Raw genomic sequence first — 23,326 nt, 5'->3', positions numbered from 1 at the left:
AATGTATCTCTTGGTTGTATTAGTGAATTTTTTTTCTATCAAACACTAAACCACAATTTTTTTTAATTATCACATTATTTTTTTAATGAAAATGACAAGACCCTGAAGACGTCAACAGGGCCTGAAACACTTTCTGGTAAGAGAGCATTCTTTCAAGTAAGAAACAAGTGCTTTCGTTTGAGTTAGTTTGGATTGTCTTAGTGTGAAGAGCTAAAGTTTTTAATGTTGTTTATGTGTCTATGTGGTGTTTTTAATATGTTTTAAGACAAACCATGTGCAGATTCATAAGTCAGCACCATTGCTGAGTATTTTCTCTTGATCTAAAGACAGTATAAAAGTCTCTGCCACTGAGTGACTCGCTCATAAAGACAGTCTTTGCTGCCATCTAATGGCCTAATAATGTAACTTCTGTTGCTGTTCTCGGACAGGGACCGCTTTGTTTCCGGCGGAAGGAAGGTTTTTAATGACTTTACTTCATGAAAGTTGCACTGATACATATTTTTTGGCTTTAATAAAACAAACAAATCCAGTTTTTTCTCAACAAACACGATCTGCTTTGCAAAGGAAAACTCGACTCACAAACAAACAGAAAGTGATGTTCAAATACAAATGTCAGTTTGAGCGAAAACGCAGAGCAACAAATAAATGTATTGTGTTTTACAAATAAACAAACTTCAATCCAGTTGATACAGGCTAAAACAATCTTGTAACATTGTATCTTGTAATCTTGTATCTTGAACAATCTTGTGTCTTGTATCTTGTAATATAAACAAACAAGTTTGTTTATATTACATTGTGGGGACCAAATGTCCCCACGATGTAATATAAACCTGAGTTCACCTACATCATGGGGACCAGCCACCGGTCCCCACAATGTAAATTAATTAATAAAAATACTAAATGATGTTTTTGTGAGAAAATAAAGGTGTGCACAGTTTCCTGTGATGGTTAGGTTTAGGGTTAGGGGTAGGGTAGGGGGATAGAAAGTATGGTTTGTACAGTATAAAATGCATTGCGGCCTATGGAAAGTCCCCACAATTCACAAAAACAAATGTGTGTGTGTGTGTGTGTGTGTGTGTGTGTGTGTGTGTGTGTGTGAGAGAGTGTGTGTGTGTGTGTGTGGCAAACGGGGCAGACCTTCAAGAGTCTGCATGCTGTGAAGTTTGACGTTTACAACTGTGTGTGTGATTGCTCTAGACTCAACATCAGAGAACCAGAAAGTCTCTATTAAGTGTCCACATCACAATTTAATTTGCTAAATAGGCAGCAACTCACACTAATGACCCTTGACATTGAAGACTTTACTTATTGATTTAATTACAAATATGTGAAACATTTCATTTTTAACTTGACTGAACCTTTTAGCAATATTTCTGGAATTGAATAAACTACATTTATACTTGAAATTTTGCTTATTTTACTTGATTACTGATTCTTGAAAGATAAATTGTGTTTCAGTTTGCGCTGACACATGAATGAACTCATACAACCTTTTTAACATGTTTCTTTGTATCATTTTTGTCACTTTTGATTTTAATACAAAGATTATCTGATAAATATGGTTAGATTTCAGTTCACTTCTGTGATTGTAGACAATGCGGCGTCTGAACAGGACTTTTATTTTGGAGTGACGACATGACGTCATAAGACTGCGCCGAGCTCCTGCATCTGCTGTGATTCTGCTGAAGAAAGGTTTGTTTTAAGAATTTAAGCTGTTTTAATCGATAGAAACAGTTCAGTGATTTATAGTTATAGTGTGTTTTGTTTTAAACAAGTGATGTGAAATGAGTTTATTTACTATTTAATGTAACATTGTAATTGTTTATCTAACTGTAATGAACAGTATTTGTGTGAATAAAGCTCATATCCACTGATGAGAAACAGTAAACCTGCGTCTCATTTCTCTCTCTATATATATATATCATAAATCAATTTATCATGAACACGAGTTCAGTCTCTGGAGAGTTATGATGAACTTTTCAACTCCGAGTCAATTGAATCAAATATTTAGAGAAATGATTCAGTGAATCACGACTCGTGCTGCTCAAACATGAACGAGAACAACAAACACTAACAAACTAATCATGTTTTCATCAAAGAGTAATCATTTAAATATAATCTATAATTCTTTAAATACCAAATGTAGATCATAAACTTCTAAATATGAAGTGTTTAATTTACAGCGTTAGTTTTGAATGTTTTTTAAAAGGTCATTGAAGACTATTAACTCTTGTTATTCTTTTCTTACAGATGGAGTTTATTAAAGAGGAGACTGAAGATATGAAGATAATTATTAAAGATGAGACTGAAGACATGAAGATTGAAGATATTGAGGAACAAACAGGTTGGTTTTATTCTCATCGTTTTATTGATCCTAAAATGTCCAGATCTACAGAAATAGAGAATATTTTGTGCAACATTAAACCAAACATCTACTTCTGAATAGAGAACAATGAAAAACAAAAAACTTTGAGCATCTTAATGCACAGAAGTGCTTTACTTACATTTTAACATACCTGAACATAAACAGCAGTAATTGAACATTAAATCACGCAAAAAAAATATTTTATAAATAATAATTTAATGTGTGTGTAATATGGAGGAAAGTCAGCAGGGCAAGTGTGTAAAACATTTTGAACAGAGTGAACTGATAATATTTGATGAAACCAGTGAAAATATTCACCTTGTCATTTGTGGTACAGGTGTAGGTTGGAAATCAATAAGCGCTGACAGATGAAATGGTGTGAAAATTACATGTTGAGACAAAATGATCATGGTTGTCATTTTAATGTTCTGTAAAAGTTCTGATACAAACTGAAATAAGTTCAGTTAAACTAACAAATTAAATTAGCAGCACTGGATTTGTATGAATAAACATTAAAGGGAAAGTTGACCCAAAAATGAAAATTCTGCTGTCGTCCCAAACCCCTGTGAGTTTCTTACTTCTGCTGAACACAAAAGAAGATATTTTGAAGAATCCTGACCAAACATTGACTTCCTCAGTAGAAGAAAAGTACTATTGAGGTCAGTGGAAACCGTCAGCTGTCTGATTACCAATATTCTCCAAAATTTGTGTTCAACAGAAGAACTTGTACAAGTTTGGAAAAACATAATGGTGAGTAGATGACAGAATTTTCATTAATAACCCATTAATATTGCAAGCCAAAAGTCACAATTTTGAATGTAAGTGCCAAATAAATACAAAGTCGGACATGGGTCATTGTTATGTGCTCATAAATATAAATTTATGTGTAACTCCTAAATGCAATGAGATATTTTTACCAAGCTTGACACACTGTATGTATGAGCTCACTGTGAGGACACATAAAAAAATTGGTGGTGCTATAATTAAACAAAACATGAAATTTGCTTTTTCTACAGTACTGTTGTACCTTGAGACACAAAAAACGTCACTGCAAATTACCAAAAATGATCTAAAGCCGTGACTCTGCAATGGTTTTGCATATTGACACCAAACTCTGTGTCATTGTTATGCCACACTGACCACATCAATTAGGTGACAAAGCCACCTACTGGTCAAACACAAACGGCAGTTTAATTGGTTACTTTATTTTAAGATGACGATTACATTGTAATCACTCAAAGAAAAACTGAGTAATTTTAAAGGATTAGTTCACTTCAGAATTAAATTTTCCTGATAATTTTAACTACATATATTTACTATAGAGCTAGGGTTGAGGTTTGGTTTAATTTCATAATTAAGCATTATTAACTCATTACTATAGTGTGTAACTACATCACTTTAAATGTGATTTGAATAGGATTTCAAACCACACATGAATGTAGCTTGAAATGGATTTGTATAAATTGCATTTCATGTGATTTATTTATTTATTTATTTTGCAGTTCACACTTGCTAAATCTGATTTCAATCAGATATGCACAAAAATCAGATTTGGACTGACGGTGTGAACGTAGCCCAAGACTTTGTTGATGTAAAATTACGGCATTGGCAGATTCAGTGAGTTTCCCGAGTTTTGGATTATATAACATGGTCTATTTTGCAAACAACTGACTCTTGTCAATCTGAAAGCACAATAGCACAATTCGACTTGCTGTGGAACAAATAATAGATTAATAAGACCAAAGATTGCCCGTTTTATGTACTCAAATTGAATTATGTCTCATGTTTAACCACTATAAGAGCCAGCGGTAAATCCCCGAAGCACTGCCCGAGATGAAGCTGTTCTCGGCGCTTACACGACCCCTGAATGGCCGCTGACGCCCTGGAGCTCGCATCTCTCAAAAACATGGCTGGGAAATGTAGGGAATGATCTGATTCCTGTACTGCATTTGCATCCTTTGTTTAGATTGTCCACACCTCTACTCTATGTATCCCTCCCCCTTGAATGTATATGAACTACCAAGTCACTGCCTTAGTCAGATTTTGGATGACCACAGCGACGCACAGCATGTTTCTCAATAAAGAGTAACTTCTGCTTCAAGAGATCCCAAAGTCTCCTGGTCTATGCTTCTGAGATTTCCAACAAAACCCCTGATTTAGATCATGTTGAGGTTGTATGTGTAATCATGGGAGCTGATTAATTATTGTTTATGGTCATGATGCCACCAGCTGGCAGCAATAAGTGTGGCACATATTCAAGCATTTAAAAAAGTCCTTTTATAGTTTATTTTATAAAAAACTAACAACTGACTACAGGTCGGCTCCATAGCAGATTTCAAGCAATCAAGAGCTTAGAGAGTTACATGTAAAGTACTAGACAGATTCTGCTAGTATTGGACATTTACAAGTAACAGTATAACTGTAAAATGTAAGTTTTGTGTTGAGGAAAGCACATCTCATTTAATTGTTTTTTTTTTTTTTTTTAAGTTGCCAGCCATCACCAGCATTTTTGATTATTATTACAAAACTTTAATGACCCCAGAAGATTTTGTTGTATGAATAGCTGAACATGCAATATGTCAAGAAAAATAACACAGATGATTGCGTTAGTTTGCATGTACTTGATCAAAGCTTTTATCGCTTCTTCCTGCTGCTGCTTCTTCTGTGTTTTGATCTGGAGGTTTTGTACTGATTCAGATAAGTAAAAGCACCCCTACCATATACCAGGGGAATTCTGTCAATGGTGGGAAAGTTTTGTGTCATAAATTATTCTCAAAATGTGTCTTAAACAAAAATTAAGGGTGTACTCACACTTGTGAGCACTTTTGACCCCCAAAGTCTAGTTTGTTTGGCTAGTGTGATTGCTCCATACCATGCCCTGGCCCGCTTGAAGAGATTAGGCTCGGTACGGCTGTAGTGAGGTCACTAACCGTGCCGCAGTACGGAACAGCTACTACTTTTGTGTGTGCTATGTCTGACATCATTACAACAACAAAAATCTTCTATTACTAATAGAATAGTTGACTTTTCAATTAACTTAATTCAAGTATATTTAGGTTTATAACAGTTCTGGTTCTCGCCTTATTGGTGAACAGGAATAGTAGTCTGCAAATATCTCTATCAATGTCAGGTCTTCTCTAACAAGCTGATGATCTTCACCAGATGTGAAAAATACAGGAGACATACAAAATGTGCAGTGGTGGGTCCCTGTGGACCAGGTTTGAAAACCACTGGTGTATTGAGTAAAAGATCTATAGACGGGATGGGCAAATCTGGTTCTGGAGGGACACTATTCTGAAGAGTTTAGCTCCATCCTTGATCAAATACACCTGCAAAATTTAACCCAACCCCAATATTTAACCCTTATTCTTGAGGACTGCTTGAAAATTACAGGCACGTGTATTTAAATAGAGATAAAACTGAACTATGCAGGTCCTCCAGGACCAAAGCTACCCATCCCTGATCCATAGGGTATGGTATAGATCAGGGGTGTCCAACCCTGCTCCTGGAGAGTTACCGTCTTGCAGACTTCAGTCCCAACCCTGCTCCAACACACCTGCTGTAATTATCAAGGAACCCTGAACATCCTGATTAGCTGGTTCAGGTGTGTTTGATTGGAATTGGACCTGAAATCTGCAGGATGGTAGCTCTTCAGGAACAGGTTTGGACACCCCTGGTATAGATCATACATGTTGTTGGTTTTGATGCTTTAAATGTCTAAATTGTTTTGTCTATTTTCGTTCTAGATCTAACAGCACTGAGAGAGGCTAGCCATGAACTTAATGAAAGGGAAGAAGAGAAAGAACATTATGATAAACATGATTTCATGACTGGGGAAAGGTCGACGCTGGCTAAAAAGACTTCCTCACGAAAAAGAGTTCAAAAGACAGGAACTAAAGGATATTTCACCTGCCAACAGTGTGGAAAGAGTTTTGATCAACATAGAAACCTTCAAGTCCACTTGAGAATTCACACTGGAGAGAAACCTTTTTCTTGCCGGCAATGTGGAAAGAGTTTCAGTCGAAAAGGAAACCTTAATGTCCACATGCGAATTCACACTGGAGAAAAGCCTTACACCTGCCAACTGTGTGGAAAGAGTTACATTCAAAAAGGAAGCCTTAAAGTCCACATGAGAATTCACACTGTAGAGAACCCATTCACCTGCCAACAGTGTGGAAAGAGTTTCATTGGAAAAGGAAGCCTTATAGTCCACATGAGAATTCACACTGGAGAAAAGCCTCACACCTGCCAACAGTGTGGAAAGAGTTTCAGTGACAAAGGAAACCTTACAGCCCACATGAGAATTCACACTGGAGAAAAGCCTCACACCTGCCAACAGTGTGGAAAGAGTTTCAGTCTAAAAGGAAAACTTGAAATCCACATGAGAATTCACACTGGAGAAAAGCCTTACACCTGTCAAGAGTGTGGAAAGAGTTTCAGTCATAAAGGAAACCTTATAGTCCACATGAGAATTCATACTGGAGAGTGCCCATTCGCCTGCCAACAGTGTGGAAAGAGATTCATTGGAAAAGGAAGCCTTGACAGCCACATGAGAATTCACACTGGAGAAAAGCCTTACACCTGTCAAGAGTGTGGAAAGAGTTTCAGTCATAAAGGAGGCCTTAAGCGCCACATGAGAACTCACACTGGAGAAAAGCCTTACACCTGCACTCTGTGCGGGAATGGCTTTTCACGTCAACAAATCCTTAGGGAACACATGAATATTCACACTGGAGAGAAGCCTTTTACATGTGATCAGTGTGGAAAGAGTTTCGTACATAAATTGTCACTATATTTTCACATGAGAATTCACACTGGAGAGAAGCCATTCATGTGTGATCAGTGTGGAAAGTGTTTCAGATTAATGGCTATCCTTAAGGAGCATATGAGGATTCACTCGAAAGAGAGCAGTTTTAGACGTTGTCACTCTGGAAAGAGCAGAGGTGTAAAGAGTACCTGAAAACCATGCTTGAATTAAAGTACAGACATCTTATCTTCCTCGTCTCCCAAATCAAACACCTGTGATTCACAACTAACTGCTAATGTGCTTGCATTTATGTAAAGTAGCCTTGTTGGCAAGTTTGGGTGAGTAAAGGCAAACATACAAGACATAGTACCTACAATGCCTTCTTTATAACAGAAACTGCTGCAGAAATATTAGGTGCCATGCAAAATGTAATCCAAGTATTGGAGTAAAACATACATTTACTTGTTTACTTGTGTTAAGTAAAGAGTAAAAATTGCTAATATCTTAATACAAAGTATCCAAAAAGATATTTAAGTACAGTAACTAACTGCATTTACTCAAATACTTTACACCACTGGGAAATAGTTCCGCAGACAGTCTCCGTAAATGGCAGATTTAAAGAAAATTACTGTCGTTTGGCAAATAAATAAATAAATTACGGACGGCTACAAACACATTACCAATCATGTAGGCTTTAAACATAAAGCTTATGTTTAAATGTTTTTCCACTTGCGTGAGCAACGTAATATATAAATTAAAAGTATTAGTGCATACAGGGTTCCCACGGGTCATGGAATTTCTGGAATATCCTGGAATTTTAAAATTTCTATTCCAGACATTTAAAGTTGGGGAGTTTTATATTTTTTTGTCCGAGTCATGGAATATCAGGGATTTTTGCATTTTTGAGTTTTTCCATTTGTCAGAATTTATTCTATACCATATTAAACTGAACTTGGACAAGATGTCAATACTGTGTTACTAATTGTGGGTAGCTGTGGCCTACATATTTTGCATGGGGTATTTGAAAAGGGTGCAGATGCCTCAAACTGGAATGTAGACCAGTTCTTAAGTAATGCTTATTGGCTACTGAAAGATTTCCCTGCCCGAAGAGAGGATTATGCTAAAGCTGTCAGACAAACATCTCCTCTTATACCACTCAAATTCTGTAAAACAAGATGGGTAGAGAATGTCCCAGTTACAGAGGGAATGATCAATATATTGACAAACTTGAAGAAATATGTGGATGCAGTAGAAGCAGGCAAACTCCCCAACCCTGGAACTAAATCCTATACTACCGTCAAAGAAAGGTGCAGCCTTTGCAGGCAACAGTGGGTCTCTGCACCTTTCTTTCTTGAATCTATATCAAACAGACCGGCCTTTCTTTTCTGGCTGCTGATCTTTCTAATGTCATCAGGTCAACTATGGATCATTTTATCAAGCCTGATATGATTGCTAATGCAGACACAGTATTATAACTGATGTCAATAGATGTCACAGACAAAACACTCATTCATGCAACTAAAGTTCATGTGGGGTTCTCTGCAGACAGAATGCTGAAGGAACTGGTGTCATCACAGAAGATCATTGAGAAGAGAGTGTTGGAGTTCAGGATGGATTGCAGAAAATTCTTACTGACACTTGCAGGGAAATTACAAGAAAAATCTCCACTTGTGTGCAACATGGATTGCCTAGATCCAGGGAGGATGGCAAGCAATAAAGATTCATCATGCATCAACAAGTTGAAAAACATCCTCAAACTGCTCACTGAGACCACACGAGTAGATGAAAATGAGTGCAATGATATTCTCAAACAGTACAGGAAGTTCATCAATAAGACTGCAGAAGAGAAGGGCAGATTTCACTGACTTCAATCCTGTCACAGGTCAGGTAGATACCCTATTCTATAAAAAGGCAAGAGAAAAGGTGTACGAAACACTGTGGAATGTTGTGGCACTCCTCCTAATGCTCTTGCATGGAAATGCAACCGTGGAGCGAGGTTTTTCAGTCAATAAACAAATCAAGGTTGAAAGCATGAAGGGAAAGTGTGGATCATTTGAGGTCAGTAAGGGGAATTGATAACTTTGTGGTAAATAAGGCCTTCAGTCTGCATCCTTGTCAAGACAGTGATACATCTTTCATCTCAAGGAACAGAAAAGGCTTTAAAGGAGCAGAAAAACTGAACATGAAAAGGAAAACTGTCTGATGAGATTTGCATTAAAGGCAGAAAGTGTAGGCAATCTTACATTGATTGCTCAGTCAAACAGTCTAACACGGTCTGCAAGAACTAAATGTGAAGAATGAACTTGATCACAAACAGAAAATCCTTGTGTTTAACCCCTGAAAACAATTAATTTCTGTAGAAATAGTTCAGAAAAATATCAATCCAGTTAACAAATAAAAGAAAAAAAAAAGTAGTGTGTATGTGTTTAAGTTAGTTTTGTAATAAAACAACTGTGAATAAGTAAATAAAGTTTGAAAAATAATGTTTTTTTTGTCTGCTCAGTGCTCCGTTCATTATAGGTCATGGAAATTCAGCTTTTTAGTTTGTGAAAGTCAAGGAAAAGTCAGGGAATTTGACATTTGGCTTAGAATGGGAACCCTGTTTACATAAATATAAAGTAATGAACTTAATAAAACATTTAAACGTGACATCTATGAAATATAGTGTATACAAAGAATCACAAAGCTGACAAGCCATGCTCGGTAACATCCAGCAACATCTCTGCATCCTCCTTAGTTGCAGCTGTCCTCTCTCATTACACTGGTTATGTTTCTGTCGCCTCGCCTCAGCCACCTTTTTCAAACTGCCATAGAGCTTAGGTAGAAAATGCATGATTTGATTTAACATGAAGATGATTATCTGTCTGGCATAGCCGCTCACTCTAACATTAACTTAGATAAATGTTCACTATTAGGCGCATATTGAAGGGCAAATTCCAAACGGCTTTTTTGAGCCCTTGAAGGGCACTTTGAGAAAAGGACGCCATTAGTGTTTCAAACAAAAGTGAACAACTGAATTCCTTTACTAAGGGCCTATTAGTGAAGGGTACATGCAATGGTCACTGAGAGGAAGTAATCTTATCATTTGTGGTCATGTGACCCAGCGAATACTAGTGATTCTTTTTTAAACTTAGATAACGGGAGAGTTGGGGTGTGACAGTATGGGATTTTTTTCTTACTGCGGTGAAGAAGCAACAAATTACACGGTTTGGTGGTTAACCGCTCCGCCAACCCATCCCCCAGGAATTATGGAAGTTTTTCCATAATTCCTATTAAACTCAAAAGATTACGGCTGTCGCGATAACTGCAATATCGTAATACCGCGCTATTGACAAGCCAGCCACAGAGGACAGCAAAAACTGCAGCAACTGCAATATTTGCATGTTTTTTATTTTTTGAAAGGTTATGTCCTTCTCATTTTACACTTCATTCATATGTACTAAATATTAAATAAGTTAATGATAGCATAATGTGTACCATGGTGATTTGTACAGAGGCTCTGTAGATTGGTACTAAGCAAGCCTAAACAGACAGTGAATGTGAGAGAGATCGACTGAGCGTGTGTGATTACTTGCATCTGTCCTTCAGGCCATTTAACTTCAAAGTTAAAATGATTTCAACAGCTTGTTTCATTACATCTCTCTTTAAATGAATCTGCATTTTTGAACATGTAGTTGAATGAGCGGTTTAAAGACTCAAAGACAGTCCCTTGCTGCCACCTTACAAATACGGCACAAAACAAAACAAATATGCCATATTGCCTTGTCCAAATTCACCGGCTGCCCCTTGTCATCTGTCTCCAACCCAATATTTGGCTTAGGCACTTAGTTCAAAGGCATTTTTTGAATAATGTCATCTGGCCAGCACCGTAAACGGTAAATAATAGCCTATACCACATAAGTTACGTACGTCTCTGTTTGATGTTAGGGTGACAAACGGTTTACAAGGTACTTTTGTTTTTTTTGCTGGTCTGCCTCAGTGGTCTAACAGCACTCATCAGTGTCAAAATGACTGAGATGGCCAATCAAATCAAAGCAGGCGGGTTTACCGTTCACTGTAGCAGAGCATGTATTCCACCAGTTTAGCGTTGAAGAGAGCGAGGTGAGATGAGGTTGCTAATTATTTAATATCAGCCAACTGTTTTACAATAGAAATGTTAAATGACTTCCATCTATAACTATTTGAGTTTTCTCAAATATGGCCATTTTGAGGGATGAAAGTTGAATGTGTTCTGTAACAAAGGGGGCAGCACGATCTCAGAGAAAGAGAGAGCGTCAATGAAAGCAGTGCATATGTTGTTTAATGTAAAGACATTATGGCCTTGGACAGGTTTGGCATAAATAAATTATAAAGGTCCTAGAAAGCCCATGCAGAGCAGCCGGGATTTACAGCTTTGCATCGTCCACACATCGGCCGGAGAGCATTCGCGATCAGAGGCAGACGTCTCGACATTTTCCCAATTAGCAAACGCTCTCCGAGCTACATCCTTGCGATGGAACTTTGTGCATCGGGTCGACATCTGATGTCCATATCTATCTATCTATCTATCTATCTATCTATCCATCTATCTCTTTCTTTTAATATTTCTTTCTTTGAATATATCTTTCTTTCTTTTTTCTAATTGTAGGACATTGATTATATGTTCTTAGCTATACCTTAAATCGCATTTACCTCACAGGTATCCTTAGTTATGTCTCAGTATCAGCCCCAATGTGTACGATAGTTGATCGTCTGAAACTACATACAGTTCTCCAGTAAAGTATTAATGTCATTTATAACTGATTATGTGTCCATCGTTCATCATGGTGTCAGAAGATGATTCGTGGAAAGGAGAAAGGCCTTTAAAGAAAGTCAAGTTTCATTGAAAACACTTGAAACAAGAAAGTTTCGCTTACCTTGTTAGAAATGGCAGAAGGCTTCCGAAGACCCGAACCATTAGTATTTGATGGCAACATTTCTTAAGCTTTGTTCATAAAAATAAAAAAATGGAGAGGAATTAAGCTCATTGAAGAGCACCAGGCTCATAGCCTATGGAGGTGAGGAGATACCCACAGCAGGCTTTGCTACTTTCACCTGCCACTCATCAGAAAGAGCATATAACCTCTCATTCTACGTGGTACAAAGAAATGTACAACCATTGATAGGTCTACCAGAATGTTTACAAATGAAACTGGTTTTGTTCAATAAAGAAATTCATCACAAAAGATTAAGTTTCAAGCTTTGCAAGCCAAATTTATTCTGAATATCCAGACCTTTTCAAGGACGAGATTAGAAAACTTCCAGTAACATATTCAATGAAACTGGAGACCAACCGTTGTAAAACCTGCACACAAAATCCCAGCAGCCATGCAGGGTAGGGTTGAAGCAGAATTACAAAGAATGGTCCCTTATATCAGCCTTTCTCCTGCTACAGCCAATATGCCTATGGTTGTAAATTGAGCAAAAATCCGCGTATAACTATCGGCGGCCGATACATCGGTGCATCCCTAATCATTTATAAACAACCAAAAATATGCTGATTGATATGATGATTCTCTTGCCCCTTCAAAATATTAAACATTAATGTCAAGCCCATATAAGCCTATGTGCCGGGGCTCAGCCCCAGATGGCCCTGGCCCAATTTAACCCCTGGGTATAATATAATATTAATATAATATAATATAATAATATATTAATGTAACAGCGTGGCCCGGGCGAGGTTGTTGGCCTCTTGTAAACTCTTCTCGATCCCCCTCAGCACTTCCAGCTTCTCCTTTTCGAGCTTTACCAGCTCTTGACTGCAGTCGCATCGGATAAAAGGACGCTTTCTGGAGCCACTGCTGGATTGCTGGTGCTGGGCAACCTCAGTGGAGGCTGATGAAGGTGCAGACAGCTGTGGTGACGCCGGTGCCGGAGAAGCCCTGCCGCTGCTGGCAGGGGAAGAGGGCGTGGGGGTGGAAGAGGACAAGGATGGTAGTATCAACACCTCTCAGATCTATACCCCCTGAGATACCCTGTGAAGCTGCTTCTCCGAGTATTGCCAGGGCCTTTTCCTCATTGGGGCTGAATGCAGGCACAGAGCTGGGCCCACCACCTGTTCTTGCCCGATCTCTCCGGACTGCAGCACCTCGCACTTTGGCTGCACTGGCAAAATCGTGCCACTCCCAACTCTCGCTGTGGGTTGAAACTTGATGCTGCTATTTTCACGGCTATGCTTTCCCATATATCTTTTTTTGTTTTGTTAGTAATGTTGTCCAAAAATGAGAAAAAAGTATATCTTTGTGGTGTGTCACCTCATCTAATAGACTGGCCATTTCGGTTGGATTAAAGCTGGGGGCTCTCCTCTTTCTCTGCTTTTTCTCTGCCATAATAGCTGTTGAACAGATGTTTTGCATGTTGCGCTTTTATTGAGTAGCTCATCCAATAACAGAAATTAGTGATTTACACCAATAATGTGATGCAGCTGCTGGTCACTCAGGAGTAGAAGACACAATGGCAAATATATTCTGATAACATAAATGACCCTTTCAACGACCAGTGAAGGCATACTGCCAGTGTAGCGGGTCGAGGCACGATGTGTTTGGCCATGAGGTTGCGGGCTCTCACACTCATTTCTTATTAATTATATAACATATCAAGGTTTGGATTTAGTTTGCAATTTGGATTATTTTTTTAGTCCTGATAAATGTAATTTCAACTATTTCTGAAGTGCTTCTTTTATAAAGAACACCGCTTTTTCACATAAAGCAGCCCCTGCATAGAGTGAATTATCGATTCTCGAGCCATCGATATCAAACAATTCAGCACCACCGCCATGGACAGCACCTGGTAACGTCACACTTAAGAAGGTGTACCTTAAGCAACCTCATAAGGTATAGTTTGGGGAACACACCTAGAAACGGTATATCTTCAGTTAAGGTATGCCTTTAGAGCGAGAGGGACAACGTTATTGGGAAATCCAGCCCTGGGTTTTTAACTCAGATGTAGACAAAACACTAACACTAACTATGACCTCTGCTCTCTCAATCAGCATATTTTTGGTTGTTTATAAATGATTAGGGATGCACTGATGTATCAGCCGCCGATAGTTATATGCAGATTTTTGCTCAATTTACAACCATAGGCATATTGGCTGTAGCAGGAGAAAAGCCGATATAAGGAACCAATGGTTTATTAATTGACTGGTTTATTAAGGCACTGAGCTGTATAATGACTGTTGCTAATCCTAACGCTGCTGTCTGCACTTTAATGCTAATCAAATAACAAAAGATTGTACACTATTCTTGACTAAATAACTCATGTAACTTTCATAAGTGTAGCGGACCCCATCCAAATGATGACCAAAACATTACTGATTGCGTTTATTTATTGCATCCTCTCTCCATTACACTATCACAGGGTATCCGCAGGGCATTAAAAAGTATTTAAAGTCATTAAATGGATTTTCAGAAAATTAAGGCCTTAAATGGCATTAAAAAGCATTAATTTTATTCCTACAGGCATTAAATGTTTTTAGATAGTTTTGAAGAAAAATAATAGTACCAGTTTATATTGAATATAGCCTTCATAATTAATAACTTTGATCTGCTGTCGTAAAATATGTACATTGGTGTGATACACACACGGAACCAGTTTGTCAAAGAATTGTTATACTCTGCGTTTCAGAGGGTTCCTGCTGAATTGCTGGCTGCAAGTAAGAATAAACAACAAAATGTGCCAGTCGACGTTGCAGAGCTCAGTATCCTGAGCTCTGAGGACAGGAAATGTCCTTGTCAGCAAATCACAGAAATCACTCTCATTCATTGATAAAGGGACAACTATCTTCTTTATAGATGTCCCTCCTATTAAAGAGAAAGATACACAATTAAATCATTTTTATCACATAATATGCACCATTAAAAAAAATTACTAAATACTAAAATAAAAAATAGTAAATACTTGTGTGTTGGCATGAGAATATGTGCTTCAGGATCATCCTACACCAGGGGTCATCAACTATATTTGTCCAAGGGCCAGAATTTTTCTCTGCAGACACTGTAAGGGCCAGATACTCGTAATATAAAATAAAATTCGAATTGTATCCTAATATGTTATTATTTGATTAATTTATGTTATTTTTTACATATTACCTGTACTGCAGCAAGCCACCAGGGGGCGATAGCGATATTTTAGGCTTCATATTTGTGAGGCTGTCAAGCTGTCCATCACTGTCAAGCAATTGTGCGCAAATCCCAGGCAAGGAAAATTTTGACATTTGTGAAAAAATGAGCACGTGAAACAATAAAAGATGTTCAATGAGAGCAACGCGTTTATCGTCATTCTTGACTGAAGGCAGGCTATGGCACAAGCTACTTTTCAGAAGGCTTTTTTCCGTTAGATTTAAAAATAAATAAATATGGAACGGACCCGAATATTCGAATATTCGTTCGGTGGGTTGGTATTCGATTTGAAAATTTGACATTCGAATATTAGTTTTTTTTTTTTTTTTTTTTGCACACCTGGGATCCCCCGCGAAACGGTTCTCATTCCCCCTTGAATAAGGCCGGCGACACACTGGCTGCGTGAGCGTCTCAGCTGTGTGGCGTGTGAGTTTTTATTTCGGCTCCCATATTTAACAGGTTGGAGTTTGCACACTGAGACAAGCGTCTCAGGCGCGCTCGAGCCACGCGGAAAACGCGTGCATGCTAGAAATAGAACCGATGCGTGTTCCAGCAACGGGAGTGTTCTCTGGCTAGAGCGCAGAACAGCGGAGTTTGTATGGACCGAAGTGCATGTCTGAGCTTGTTTTTTGTTGCTTTGACATTGTGGAAAATAGAATAATAGAAACAAAATGTATTAGCATTTTTACCCGTTATTATCAATCTAAATTAATCTCGTTTTTAATTTAACTTAATTTCGTTTTTCTTTATTTAAATTTCGTTTTTCTTTATTTAAATTTCGTTTTTTCTTTATTTAAATTTCGTTTTTCTTTATTTAAATCTACCCTTACTGTGCCAATTTGTTAGTCAGAAAAATATTAGACTACCTTAAAAGTATTGCTTAATTTAACAGACCTGTGTGTGCGTTTTATATCACTAGTGCAGTGTCCGTTCTCGGAGCATAAGCCCTGCCCGCGTGAGGTGCGCCGCTTCCCGCTCGCGCTGTTCTGACTGTAGTTTACTAAAAGTTTATTAATTCTGAATGTGTCGCGTCTCGCGTGTCCATCTATATTGCACCAAATGCGACACTGCACTCCCTTGTGAAGTCGACTGGATGAACGGTTCTCGAAATAATACAAATGCAAACGGACATACAGACACAGATTCCTGCCTTTATTAGAGAGAAAAATATGTTCAGCCCCTCTCTCCGAAGAGTCGATGTTCATTACTACCGAAGCTTCGAAGCTCAAAAAATGGTATTCGGACCAGCCCTAAACTTTTTCCTCTTACAAGGCTATTCCTGAATTCAGTATTATTCTGGGGGCCGGATGGAAATCTCTGGCGGGCCGGATTTGCCCCGCGGGCCGCCAGTTGACGTTGCATGTCCTACACTGAAAGTCTCAGAGTAATCCTTGCACTCTTGGCCTATGTGGCCTCTGTTGCAGCCTGAATCTGCTCTTCTCTGAAACATTCTCAGTCTGGAACAGGCGGATAAGAGAAACAAGAGTAAAGTGTGCGCCAAACACTACATGTTAACATGATGAACGGCTCTCTGTTGTTTATGCCAATTAACTCTAATAATACTAAATACATTAATTCTGACCTTGAACCGATCAGTTAGCAGAAGTTATTACTCCACCACATGCATGTGATGGCTTCAGCGACTGTCCTATATTGTTATATATATTGTTAGCTAAAGTGATTCGAACATCAAAGATGTGATTGGTTTGGGAAACAGTCATGACTAGTTAGTTTCTACAATGATGCATTGATTGTACTGCGGTGGTTTAACAGTGAGTTTCGTCATTGTACAAGAAATTCACCGCAGAAAAAGAGCTTACTGCCTTTTTCTGTAATTAAGCAATTAGCCAATGGTCTCCGATTGGTCCACACACTATTATATTTCCCCACCTGACCATACAGTAAAAACCACTAAATGTTAATGAAATATATTAAAATGGTTAGTTTGATATTTTACAGAACATGTTCCAAACTGTAGACAGAAGACAGTGAGAGGAAAAATAGCGATAGGAATAATTTCTCAAAATGTAGGGTTTGTGTTAAACAAACAAACAACATGCATTTGACCAGCTTAAACAGCTCATGACCACTTAAACCAGCTCAAATCAGTTGCCAATGCTTCAAAACATACGTAACCAGCATATGCTGGGGTTTTTTCAACGGGGCACTGCTCCGGGTGTGAGTTTACAGTGTGTGCATTATTATATTAATAATAAAAATGATAGCACTTTGGGTGAAAAAGGTCATCCTCTGTGATCATTCTTTTAAACTACTCCTCAACATGCATGCAGTGTAAATAAAGCAGTTACATCAATGAAAAGATAGTAGTCCACGGACACACCCCCGTGCTAATGGTAGGCTAATGATTGTTTCTAAAATCATAATTTAGCAAAAGTATCTATTAAAGAAGTACACGAAAAACAAGAAAAATTAATGCCTGGTTTCAATTTTTCTTTTTTCATCGACTTCAACCTGAAAACACATTCAGAGAGAGAGAGAGAGAGCGAGAGAGAGAGATGTAGTAAAGGAGCTGATCACTGGCCCGATTACTCTAGGCTCCTCCCACTCGTCCTTCATCAGAATGCTGGAAGACTCATTGGTTAAAGCTCCACTGGAGTACAGGAGCTTTGAAAAGCTCTTGTGGTGAATCAGTGTCTGTCTGACGCTCACTCAGATCTGAGGTATGGTCAGTGGTGTAGTCTAGTTTTTTGTAGTGAGTATACTGTGATTTTTCCCTCCCAGCCTCATACTTACCCATCGCAGAGCGACACCCCATAAGCACCGCCACACTTACTAATGCATATAGTATGCATCTGATCTAGGCTATACAAGAGCATTCTGAAAGACGGCTTGTGTGTGTTATCTACATGTCAACAAAAGTCTTTTGTTGTTATCAACAAAAGACTTTAACAGCCAGTGGCATTTGATATATGACAGTGACAGTGATATACTGCGATCTGTCACTAAGTTACACATTAAAGAGCGCCAAAACGGTATATGTTTTTCTTTTAATTACGAAGTGAAATGGGCAAAATATGAAACTTGAGACTTTGACAAATATGAGACTTTGTTTCATTTTAAAAGCAACAAACAATATTTAGTGATTTATTACATGGTTACGTATCCTTGCGCTTTTTAAGTGGGTATACGGAGATCCTTGTATACGGAAATCATTGTATTCAGAGCTACTTTTCTCCGTGTATGTCTATGGCGAGTCACGCAGTTACTGTGATACTCTGCGGCGGGTCCTACCAGTCCGGTCTGAAATGGTCTGAATATAAACGCTTATTATATGTGTACCATAATGATTCAGGGTAAGACAAAAACACGGTTTGAAAAATGGATTCATGTTGAACATTCTCATAATATAATATTTGTAAATTTTGAACTCAAAAACGTTACAGACAGCAGCTTTAATTAACACAAATCAAATTAAATCAGTATAAACAAAATCTTTGAGTTTACACAGATCGTTTAATGTAGCTCAGATGGCATGAATACAATTAATCTGCTACATTTGCACAAGTAATGCGATTAATAGTTTAAATATATTTAGAATATAGAAATGTCAAAAAAAGTTATACTATTAAGTATGAAAACTACTATCACTTTCACATTCAAATGATGCAGTTATTCTACTTTGAAACTATTTTAGTTGATGAACTAGAACAAAACAGTCAAAACAGAACTCTTGTTTGTATGATAATTACTTAATTATATTGTGTTATAAATATTAAAAAACAAGCCTCAGGCTCAGATGTCATGCCCACAGACCATTGGCTGAATGTCTGATGCACATAATCGGAAACACTTTGGGAGTTTTAGAGTCAACATCTGATTGGATGCATTCTCCAGGATTTCCAGGAGAAGTGTGTCACATCTGTTAACGGTCTGCCTAGAAACAAAGCCGCTGTGACGCCAAACTCTCTCATGGAAGAAGAAAGCAGTCATGTTTGTAACGAGTGCTTATCAGGAACAACTGAACACTGGATTTTTCAAAAGTATGTGACGTTCATGGCATAGACTCTTGAAGATTGAAGACAACATTCTTGAAAAAATTATGTATTGGATGAACGGCAGTCTGTTGTTGTAGGGACATTGGCTGTGTTTACACTTGGCATTAATTTATTAATTTATTTATAATTAATTCATCAAGCAGATCGGATAATTTGCCAATCAGGACACGGCGTGTTTACACTTGTCCACATCAAGTGGCTTCTGTGTCTAGATAACCGATCGTATCTGTCTTTACTGCGGAAAAAAAGAAAATAGGATGGCTCCTGTACCAAGTCGACCTGAAGTGGTGGGTTTTCTTTTAAAAAACATTTTCAGTCACGGGAGATTTTACATATCTCATAAAATGGGGAGGATGAGGATGCTGCAATTAGTAATAAGGTGGATAGATGCCGTAATGGTAAGGGTACAAAGAAATATATAGGTCTGAGAACATTGCCAGCTGTTGTGGGAAAATGCGCGAAAACGAATGGTTCTGCACCTTCCGTGTGCGAAGGCAAACTTTCCATTATATTTGCGATCTACTCCACCCTCGATTGTTTCGCAAAACCACACAGCTACGTGGAGCGATTCCCGTGGAGAAAAGAGTTGCACTGGCCCTGTATTGGTTTGCTACAGGTGACTGTTTCCGCACAATTGGTCATCTCTTCGGTGTCAGCAAAGCTATAGTTTGGCAATGCGTGCATGAGGTGGCACCTGGGCTGAAATCGCTTGTTCGTCAGCACATAAGCATTCCCACCGGAGAGAGACTGAATGAGGTGACGCGTGGGTTTGAAGAGAGAATTGGCTTCCCTCAGTGTGCTGGGGCCATAGATGGGATCCAAATCCCAATGTTATCCCCCAGAGACAATGCATCAGACTACTTAAATAGGAAAGGCTGGCATTCCATCCTACTTCAAGCAGTTGTTGATCATTGAGGCAGGTAAGATTGTAAACATTCTTCAAGACGTAAAATATTACTGTAGTAATAACTGCATGTTGCCAAGTACCAATAGTGAACAACATTTTTTTTTTTTTAGCACTTTGTTGTACTTTGTTGTGTAATGAACAGTATAGCTTATCACTTTTGGATGAGAACATAACTAGAGGATGACATGACTGGTTTCTCCAGAGCTGCTTTATAGCTGAATTGAGCTTATTACATAATTTATATACTTTACAGTTATTGACCAGAACTGAATCAACACTGAACTGAATTCCGGTGAATGACAAATGTGTTTTTAGAGGTGTTTTACAGCAGAATTAATGCAACATTGATCATTATTTTTGATTATTATTTTCTTGTATATCACTGTAAAGCTGATCTGAAACAATCTGCTTTGTGTAAAGTGCTATATAAATAAAGGTGACTTGACTTCTTACTTTCAGGTTCACAAACATAAACATTGGATGGCCAGGCAGCGTACATGACGCACGTGTGTTGCAGAACTTTGGTCTCTACTATTTTTGCTGTGAAAAAGACACCTTGCTGTACATCATCACAGTACAAAGGATCTGATGTTGCATGAAACTCCTTTTCATGTGAGTTTGATTAGTGTAAAATTCACTTTATGCACCAGGCTTAATTATTAGTTATTGTCCAGGTTATATACACATACTGTAGACCAACTCTAAATGCCCTATCAGTGACAGCAATCAATAACCAGTTAAGAGTATTATGAAAAGTAATGACAATTATCTCCTACTACATTTCTGTAGATGGTCTTCAAATGCATTTCACCTGTGCAAAATCCAGTCACACTTAAAGCAATTCCAGTGACTTCTTTTTAATTGCTCAATTTTGTCACAAAAGCAAGGTACTGTGAACAGATCTGAAGCACAAAGTGAATAGTCCATCCATCCATCCATCCATCCATTTTCTTCCGCTTATCTGGGGCCGGGTCACGGGGGGCAGCAGTCTAAGCAGTCTAACACTTCCTCCAGCTCTTCCGGGGGAATCCCGAGGCATTCCCAGGCCAGCCAAGACACATAGTCCCTCCAGCGTGTCCTGGGTCTTCCCCCGGGCCTCCTCCCGGTGGGACATGCCCGGAACAACTCCCCAGGGAGTTGTCCAGGAGGCATCCGGAACAGATGCCCGAGCCACCTCAGCTGGCTCCTCTCGATGTGGAGGAGCAGCGGCTCTACTCTGAGCTCCTCCCAAGTGACTGAGCTCCTCACCCTATCTCTAAGGGAGCACCCAGCCACCCTGTGGAGGAAACTCATTTCGACAGCCTGTGTCCGGGATCTCGTTCTTTCGGTCATGACCCAAAGCTCATGACCATAGGTGAGAGCAGGAACGTAGATTGACTGATAAATTGAGAGCTTCGCCTCACAGCTCAGCTCCTTCTTCACCACGATAGACCGGTACAACGAATGCAATACTGCAGAAGCTGCACCGATCCGCATGTCAATTTCCCGCTCCATCCTTCCCTCATTCGTGGACAACACCCCAAGATACTTAAACTCCTCCACTTGGGGTAGGACTACTCCACCAACCCGAAGAGGACAAACCACCTTTTTCCGGCTGAGAACCATGACCTCGGACTTGGAGGTGCTGATTCTCATTCCAGCCGATTCACACTCAGCTGCAAACCGTCCCAGTGTACGCTGAAGGTCCTGGTTTGATGGAGCCAACAGGACAACATCATCTGCAAAAAACAGCGACGAGATCCTATGGTCCCCAAACCGGACTCCCTCCGGCCCCTGGCTGCGCCTAGAAATCCTGTCCATAAAGATAATGAACAGGACCGGTGACAAAGGGCAGCCCTTCTGGAGTCCAACATGCCCCGGGAACAGATCTGACTTACTGCCAGCAATGCGAACCAAGCTCCTGCTCTGGTCGTACAGAGACCGGACAGCCCTTAGCAGAGGGCCCCGAACCCCATACTCCCAGAGCACCCCCCACAGGGCACCGCGAGGGACACAGTTGAATGCCTTCTCCAAATCTACTAAGCACATGTGGACTGGTTGGGCAAACTCCCATGAACCCTCCAGCACCCTAAAGAGGGTATAGAGCTGGTCCAGTGTTCCACGCCCAAAACGAAAACCGCATTGTTCCCCCTGGATCTGAGACTCGACTATCGGCCGAATTCTCCTTTCCAGTACCCTGGCATAGACTTTCCCAGGAAGGCTGAGGAGTGTGATCCCCCTGTAGTTGGAACACGCTCTCCAGTCCCCCTTCTTGAAAAGAGGGATCACCACCCCGGTCTGCCAATCCAGGGGCACTGTCCCCAACCGCCACTCGATGTTGCAAAGGTGTGTCAACCAAGACAGACCCACAACATCCAGAGACTTAACCCTCAGGGGTCTGAGGATTTTTGGGGCCCTGGAGAAGTTTTGACATGCCCTGACATTTGTGCTTTTTTCAGTTGTTCATAAACATATTAATGACAAAAGTGTCATTACACTGTATTCAACACAAACTAGGCTACAATAATATGTGAGGAACATGTATGTACATGTTTGTGTTTTTGAAGGAATAACGTTTATGCATGGTTATTGAAAAAACAAAAAACTTAAGTCACTGAAATAAGGCCAAAAAATATATATATTAAAACTGTGTTCACAAGGACTCTGGGTATTGGAGGTTGTAGACTAGAGTTTTTGCTTCAGAATGAAGTAAAAATTATCCTTCCTACTCCTTCATATAAAACAATAGAGATTTAAATTTTCTAAGACACTTTTGGTCAAGAAACACAGTATGCATGGAGGCGTGAATCCTCGTGTATAATGGGTGATTCTCACCTGAGAAGACAAAAGAATTGAATAATAATGACCTGAAATGACTTGCATATTAATGAGGCCTTTCAGTCAGGTAGGCTGTGAAAAAACCCTCTGTGATCATGCTGATAACAGGATTAAAGTCCACTCAGGACAAAAAAAAAACACGATTTTTGTGATCTCATGCATGCACGTATTATTGCACATGATATGAAGAAAATTTTGTATAGGCCTATGTTAAATTACACTACCAGTCTAAAGATTGAACACATTGCCATTATAATGTTTTTAAAAGAAGTCTCAAGTCTCTAACCAAATAATGGTTTTCTATTTTAATATACTTTAAAATATAATGTATTTCTG

The 23,326-nt window shown here is 39.0% G+C and overlaps 1 protein-coding gene across 4 annotated transcripts in view; it reads left to right on the top strand.

Annotated features, from left to right (window-relative positions):
• Nucleotides 1-23,326, top strand: part of LOC125242811 (NACHT, LRR and PYD domains-containing protein 12-like) — a 127,772-nt gene that overhangs the window by 73,037 nt on the left and 31,409 nt on the right. The window contains exon 10 of one of the 4 annotated variants that reach the window (XM_048151782.1): nt 6,112-7,358. The exons of 1 other annotated variant lie outside the window; for it this stretch is intronic. In XM_048151782.1, coding sequence (XP_048007739.1) covers nt 6,112-7,325 — 1,214 coding nt within the window. In that variant the 3' untranslated portion in view covers nt 7,326-7,358. Of the gene's footprint in view, nt 1-1,592; nt 1,664-2,250; nt 2,327-6,111; nt 7,359-23,326 lie in introns of those variants that run through there. 2 more of the 4 variants (XM_048151809.1, XM_048151800.1) reach the window with 2 other exon arrangements.

The sequence above is a fragment of the Megalobrama amblycephala genome, linkage group LG1 (assembly GCF_018812025.1).
Source record: "Megalobrama amblycephala isolate DHTTF-2021 linkage group LG1, ASM1881202v1, whole genome shotgun sequence".
Lineage (NCBI taxonomy): Eukaryota > Metazoa > Chordata > Actinopteri > Cypriniformes > Xenocyprididae > Megalobrama > Megalobrama amblycephala.
The sequence above is the reverse complement of the archived record's forward strand: the minus strand, read 5'-3'. Positions and strand labels throughout refer to the sequence as shown.